Source organism: Hevea brasiliensis, chromosome 4 (genome assembly GCF_030052815.1).
Source record: "Hevea brasiliensis isolate MT/VB/25A 57/8 chromosome 4, ASM3005281v1, whole genome shotgun sequence".
NCBI classification, from domain to species: domain Eukaryota; kingdom Viridiplantae; phylum Streptophyta; class Magnoliopsida; order Malpighiales; family Euphorbiaceae; genus Hevea; species Hevea brasiliensis.
Genome location: NC_079496.1, coordinates 5496864 through 5504412, shown reverse-complemented (window position 1 = coordinate 5504412; position 7549 = coordinate 5496864). Strand labels below are relative to the sequence as shown.

Below are 7549 nucleotides of genomic sequence, written 5' to 3'. Positions count from 1 at the left end.
TGAGAAGCCGAATAAACTTGGAAGAGCAACCGCCAAGGGTCGGTGTAACATTAGCAGTCTTCTCGGCCGAAATCGGTATGCCGATTATACCTGTCAAATGACTCGAGATCGGCACGATCGAGGTCCGCGATCCAGATCGATTAATTGGTCCAGTTCTCTCACCATCATCAGATAAGGTTATCACGATTATTCGATCACCGGGTTCGTAAATTTTCAGTCGGGAAATAAAGAGGTCCATCGGAAAGGGATCAACAGCCACAATCATGGCCGAAACTTCTGCCGGAGCAGCTAGAACTGGGAAGTAAGAAGGAAGAGAGGAAAATCGAATGAGGAAAGTCTCTTCTGTCAGGGGTATATATAGGGGAAAATCGAGCATTTATTGCTAAGCAGAAAACGAAGCGGACGCTTCGGGAATCGAGGGGAATTAATGCTTTGACCGGACCGGGCCTGATTAAGGGAAATATTGGAATAATAGAGATCGGAAGAGGGGAGACCGGTATGAAAGATCGGAGAAGGATCATGTTAGGAAGATTGGAAAGGAAGAGAGAGTAGAAAACAAAAAGAATAAGGCGCCTACCGCCGTCACCATAATAAGAGCCGAGGTAGTTAAAGCGTTGCAGGTAAAATCTCAACCGCACGCCCCAGAATCGCCCGCATTACTGACAAGTGCCAGAATATATCATGACAGCGCTGTACCTTCCAATCTCCACCGTTGATCCAACTTGTAAGGACGAGCCCAAGGCCCTTGGATCAAAGAAGAAGACGACAAAACCAGCGCCTTTCACTCCTAGCCCTTGGATCGCCCCGGACAAGAGAATTTGGGACCGTCAGATTAGAGGAGGAAGAAGACAAATATTCTGAAGTGGATCTCGGCCGTCTATTCTGATTCTCTTTAATTCTTGAGCTTAGGATTATGTCCTTTGAAATCTTGACCCTCCATCTCCCTCAAGATAGATCCTGACCCTTCAAGGCGAACACCTGGTCCCTATAAATACCTGCATGAAAAACTATTCAGGGGACGGACAAAAAAAGGAGGAAGTTACTATAGCGGAAGAACTCTGAAATTTAATTCAGATCGTTACTCTGCTTTCATAAGAAGAACTTTTGGACCAGTTTTCTGAAGTGTTTTCTTAAAAGATTTTGAACACTGAAACTCTCCATTTTCAGCTTGTTCATTATCCCGTAGCGTTCACATTTTTCAGTTCATTGTTATCTTTATTTTCACTTCCATCGCCCATGCTCAATCTCATTTAAACTCGGGTATAATTCTGACTCGATTGCATTTAGTGAAGCACTCTTTGATCAAAGGCGAACCTTAGTCTCCCGGCTATCAACTTGCAATCTTATTGCGTTTTGTGATTCTCGGTTAGTTCACTAGAATCGACTCCTTACAGTCGAGATTCATGTTGCCATTTTATTAAGTTTAGTTCTTGTTTTACGCATTTCCATTTTTCTTTCTTTACGTATGTTATTTTCTTTAAGTTCATATCACGCTAGAAAGATACAGAGAAAGGTTGTGCTCTAGTTTATTTCCGTGTCGATACCTTTGTTAATCTTTATTATTTCTGAGCGTAAGTCATCTAGTTCCAAGCGATACATAAGTGGTTGGATGAGATGTGGGTAACGGCAACTTAAGAGTCCTTTTGAAATAATGAAAGGTCTGAATAATAAGCCTGGAAAATGGTAAAGCTGAGTCACTAGAATGACTCAGTAGGTCATAGGGCAAGACGTCATAAGACAGAGTAAAACCAAACCCTGGATAACTAAATGGAATAGATCGGCTACCAAAAATGCTGGTGAGGCGACCATATAGGAAGGTCGGAGGATTCGGTTTGGAATCCCCTGCCCAGTCCTAAGGTACCAATAAGTTAAAGAAGTCTTGCGCAGACCCCCTGACACCTTTGAACGTCAGAACCCTTAGCCTTAGGCCCTCTCGATAGGTAAAATTTAGAGAGATCGAAAAATCCTTATCCGACTACCATTTAATTAAAAGAGGTCGGAGGAGAGTTCTTATCCGATTCTCAATCTAAAATTTTAACAAATAAATATTGAAAGAGATCGGAGGAGGGTTCTTATCCGATTCTCAATCTAAAATTTTAACAAATAAATATTAAAAGAGATCGGAGGAGAGTTCTTATCCGATTCTCTATCCAAAAATTTTAATAAATATTAAAAGAGATCGGAGGAGGGTTCTTATCCGGTTCTCAAGCTTAAAAATTTTAATAAATATTAAAAGAGATCGGAGGAGGGTTCTTATCCGGTTCTCAAGCTTAAAAATTTTAATAAATATTAAAAGAGATCGGAGGAGAGTTCTTATCCGATTCTCCATCTAAAAATTTTAATATATATTAAAAGAGATCGGAGGAGAGTTCTTATCCGGTTCTCAATCTAAAATTTAAATAAATATTTAAAAGAGATCGGAGGAGAGTTCTCATCCAATTTCAAAAATTGGATTCTAATAAAATAGCCCTTCAAACAAAAGTAACATACAACAGTAACTCACTAAGGTTGTCTCATTTACTTATGTATCTGGGTAATCCGAATTAGTGAAAAATCAAATATTCCTTTTGTCAAAAGGATTAACATTTTCATTCAAGTCCTCCTAACTAATTTATAAAGAGTGCGAAGTTAAATCTACTTACCCTAATTAAGGGACGAGGTGGGGTGCCTAACACCTTCCCCACCCGTTTACGGACCCCGAACTTAAAATCTCTGTTTTGAAGTGGTTTTATTTCAATTTATCTTCACAAATGGTTTTCTTTAGTTTCCCTCAAAACTAAAGTGGCGACTCCTCATTCTTTTCCACTTCGGTGAGGGTTCGTTCAGGCGACCGCAAAACACCTTGCGACACCAAGTCCTAGTGCTGATCCGGCCCATAGGTTGGGTCGTGACAGGTTAGGAATTAATGGAACAGGATTACTGTCTTGCGTAGCATAAAAGGGCTAAAGAAACCAGTTATAGTGCGCATGCGCAACGAGGAGAATCTGTTGCAAAAGGTTTATTTGCAATTCACTGGAGATTGCGGTGCAGCTTGTAAATACAGTAGCTAGATATGAATTGTGAAAACTGAAGTGAGCAGAGAGAGCTGCTATAGCCCTACTAGTGATTATAACAAAAGGTAAGCAGCAACAATGCACAGTTCATTAGAATTAGTAGAGCAATAACTTAACTGACAACTGCTTTCAACATTAGATTCTCTATTCTCGCATTGAAAAATTACAAAAAATTAAAAAAGAATGTAAGTAAAAGGAAATCAAGTTAAATTGACTTAAAGATTTGTTTGATTTTATTATAAAATACAACTGATAGCTACTGTTGTTAATTTATATAAAGTGTTTGGTAAAATTATATTTTAATGATTATTGTTCATGTGTAAAATGAATAATAAGAATATATATATATATAATTTATTTTATTATATTAAAATAAATATATCATAAACGATATTGTAATAAATATATAATTATTAAATTATCATATCATTTGCTTTATTATTAAAATAAATATATAATTATTAATTTATTATATTATATCATCTATTATGCTATTAAAATTGATATATAAAAATAAATAACTTAAAAATTGTAATTATAAAATAATACAAAATTCTCATTAGCAATGAGATGCAGCAATGAAAGTTATAAATATAATCAAGTTTAACATATACCCGTCTGTATATATTTAAGACATAAAAAATATAAAGGTTACTAAAGAAAGTAAAAATATAAAAATAGATAAAATATGATGTTGGCTTTGGTTTGAAACTCTGAATCACGTTTGCCAGAGTTCTATTTGAGAGAAAATAACCCTATAAATGAGTCTAAATAGTGATCATTAAAAATATTATGGATAATTTTGTCAAATAATAAATAAGTTACATTGCAGTCCACAGTTATAAAAGGCAAATAATAGACATTTTATTAGCTATTAACTGCCTTTTTAAATGGTTTATCAAATAAATAGATTCATCCGTTTAAATACTTATTATGTATCAACTGCATCCAACAGCTGAATCAAACAACCCCCACACACGGGCTCAAACAACCTTGGGTCAAAGAGAAAATTTCACATCTACCACACAGCAAGTGCCAACAGACAACATTCCAAATTAGAGCCTAAAAGGCAGAGTACATAACATTAGCACAATCTCAAGACAATTAAAACATCTCTTCTTTTTATCCTTATTAATGGTTCCCTAATCTCTAAAAGGGAAAAATCTGACACAACCATACAAACTAATCTTCGGCAAAATCAACATTAAGCTAAATCTTCACATCTTCAATAGTTCCTTCTTTTACACCGTCTTTGATTTTAGAGGCTTTTTCTCGAGTTGTCTCCTTCAAACTGAGTTCTTCATGCCAATGAAGAAAATTAATGCTCCAAAGAGCGCCAAATTCTGCAAAAGAAACATAATGATTCAGAATTCATCAATTTTTTTTATCAAATACAAACAAGAGCTTGAGATTATTAGAAGAAATGGAATCAAGAAAATACACAGAGGAGTTAAAAGAGAACTCCAGCACAATTATTTAAATTGCTAACTTGAACTTCACTCAACTCAACTCAACTCAACTCAACTCAACTCAACTCAACCTTTATCCCAATTCAAAAAATTTGTGGTCGGCTATATGGATTTGCTTTCTACACTCTGAACAATTTTGGATGTGTGAACTTCATGAAAAGCTGATTAAATTCCTTTTTGTCGGCATCATAGTTGTAAAAGTCACACAATATTGGAGCAACAACTGCTTGGTGCAGAAGCTGCAAAAGCAGAAAGTACCTCATAATTTGGTTGGGTAGGGTGCGGACTGCCAGCACAAAATAAGAACGGTTAGACTATGAGACGCACCAGAAGATAAGCACCATGAGAACTTCCAAAGATGAAAAGAAGGCTTCCAACACCCTTCATGGCAATAGCAGCAGCAACGGCATGCTTCATCTGTAAATTACACAACAGCAAAAGTTAAAAAATTCAAAACAAAACTAATAGGAAATGAACGACTATTATATATAAAACTAAAGCATCACTCACTTCAACAGGTGGCACTTGAAACCCGGCATGAGACGATACGTGCCTTGAGAAAACTTTCAATTTTGGTGCAAAAGATTTTGCTGCTGGCCCGCCATCAGTACCAAACTCATTGAATCTATGAGCGAAAAAACAAGATGATCCAAAATGAAAATAACAGCCAGGACAATAACCTCACAGTTATAACTAAATACATTTTAACATCTTTCCGCATGGGAAGCATTTGGTGAACATGAAGAATCAGAACAAAAGACGTGCAAAGTAGCAGAATGATCAACACAAAAACATCCCAAATGCCAAAAAGAACTAAAAAAATCAGCATCAAATAACAATGGCAAGGTAAAAACGAAGAGGAAAGGACCGCATGGAACTGATCCAAATTTAAAACCAAATTACTCTACAAATCAGGTTTGCACTATCGCACTATCGAAGAACAAGCAGCGATGAATTGCGAAACAGAAAACCAACATTCCAGGCCATTGACTGTACGGGAAAAGTACATAAAATCTCCAAAGTCCTCGACAAACATCACATCAACCAGACGAGTTTTACTACGCCTCAGTCTTCACTGCCACTTTCATATGTCTCATTCACAACATACAGAAGCAAAAAACTGGTAATCCCAATCTTAAAACATTTCTGAAAAAAAAAAAAAAAAAGCAATTCACCCGCATTAAATTAACATGTGTAAATATAAATGACAAAGATAGAAAAAAAAAATCCTTCCTTTTTTTTTTTTAAGGAATCGGCTTAATTTCCCTCGCTTTTCTCGGTAAAAAAACAGAGCCCAACTCAAACACACTGTGAAAAAGAGAATGAAACTAAACAGAGCTAAAATCTTTTTTTCTAAAACAAAAAAAAAAAGGTGCAGATCTGCGATAGGCTTGCTCTTGCCAAGCAGAGAGGATGAACACTGAGGTGAAGAGAACTCTACCAATGAAAGAGACGAAGGCCATTACAGTACGGACGGAGGAGGCACAGACACCTATTGTCTGGGCTGAAACACTTAAAATTCCTATCACACAAGGGGGTATTTATTTATACAAAAATACAAGCGAACCTAATTCCAGCCGAATAGGTATATGCATAAAGACTAATTAGGAAGCTCCAAGAAGTCTTCAACACCCAACCTCAAATCTTTTCCGTAGAAAGTTGTATAAACCGAGGTACAGGCGAGGTATAAAAGCAGAAAATCGAGGGACGGCGCTTTAAAATCATCTGCAAGAAGGCCGCGACATAAAAAAGAAGTGAAATGTTTAAAAAAGATCTGGCGGTAGCTTGAATAATCGTGCGAGTATGTAAGAGAATTCAACTCGCTGTATGAAGGGAGCGTGTTTTCATTTCAGACGGTAAACTCGCGTCGACGACCAAAGAGATCGTTACATATGATACGTGGTGGAAGGAGTATGCGAGTTTTTTAATTTGATTACCACCGAGCGTGGTGTATTTCTTTCTTTTTGATTGGCATTGTTAAAAAAGCTATTATTAAATAAATTCTACCCTTTTCTTATAAATTTTAATTTTACCCTTTTATAATTAAAAAAATTATTTTATTATACTAAAAAAAATATTATTTTTTAATATTTTAGTACATCCAATGACAGGACTATTTAAATGGGTAAAAAGTCCCTTTAATTCATTCTCGCGTTAGATCCGTGGTTTTTCCGCGTTTTACACTTTTTTTTTTTTTTAATGGAGGCATTTTACAATTTCATTTGTGTTTTAGGTTTTCTGAAATTGAATAAATAAAATACACCATCAAGCAAGTTAGGTGACATACAATTAATCAAATTAAATTAAATTAAATTTTAATTAATTATAAATTATTAATTAATTTTAAAAATATTAATTAAATGGAATCAAAATAAAAATATAATAAAAAATATTCAATTAATTATCGATTATAATAAAATTAATAAAAAAAAATAAAATATGTATTTTATATCTTTAATTAAATACCGATAAAAATATATTTATAATTTTTTATTTATAAAATATAATTAATATTTATAAGATAGTAATTCTAAATTGAATATTATAAAAAATTATAAAAATAATAATCATAATAATGTATTATTAATAAAATAATAATTAGTATATTAATTAATAAAAATTTAATTATTTTAATAAATTCAATTACTAAATTAAAAGTAATTGAATCAATAATTAATAATTAAAATTTTTTAAAATTATTAATTAAAAATCAAATCAAAACGAATATACTATTATCAAAATAAATAAATTATCAGTTGATTCAGTTATAACTGAATAATGTATAAATAAAATATTTAATAAAATTAATTATTGAGATATTAAATTATGAGTCATAATCTTAAATTTTATTTTTAGAAATGAAAAAAAAAAGCTTTTTGTCTTAATCAAAACTTAAAAAAAAATAAAAATATTTAATAAATAATTTCTTAAAATTTTAAAACTAAAACAACAAAATAAAAATATTTTTTAGTATCAATTTAATGCATTTAAAAAAAGAAGTAATGTGTATGTGCTGTGCTAGTGGAA

General features: G+C 33.4%; 1 protein-coding gene across 1 annotated transcript; it reads right to left on the bottom strand.

Annotated features, from left to right (window-relative positions):
* Positions 1 to 4053: 4053 nt before the first annotated feature.
* Positions 4054 to 6448, bottom strand: LOC110633274 (uncharacterized). Its single transcript, XM_058146396.1, has 5 exons — positions 5918 to 6448; positions 5033 to 5147; positions 4850 to 4939; positions 4666 to 4761; positions 4054 to 4399 (listed from the first exon to the last, which is right to left on the bottom strand). The coding sequence occupies exons 1-5, from the start codon at positions 5983 to 5985 to the stop codon at positions 4340 to 4342; spliced, it is 429 nt and encodes a 142-aa protein (XP_058002379.1). The 5' UTR covers positions 5986 to 6448; the 3' UTR covers positions 4054 to 4339.
* Between the last annotated feature and the right edge of the window lie 1101 nt (positions 6449 to 7549).

Excerpts from the sequence above, each read along its gene's own strand:
- LOC110633274 (XM_058146396.1), bottom strand. The coding sequence starts at position 5,985 with ATGGCCTTCGTCTCTTTCATTGGTAGAGTTCTCTTCACCTCAGTGTTC. Across the intron at positions 4,940-5,032 it reads TTCAAGTGCCACCTGTTGAA|ATGAAGCATGCCGTTGCTGC; the intron begins GTGAGTGATGCT and ends TGTAATTTACAG. Across the intron at positions 4,762-4,849 it reads CTCATGGTGCTTATCTTCTG|CTTCTGCACCAAGCAGTTGT; the intron begins GTGCGTCTCATA and ends CTGCTTTTGCAG.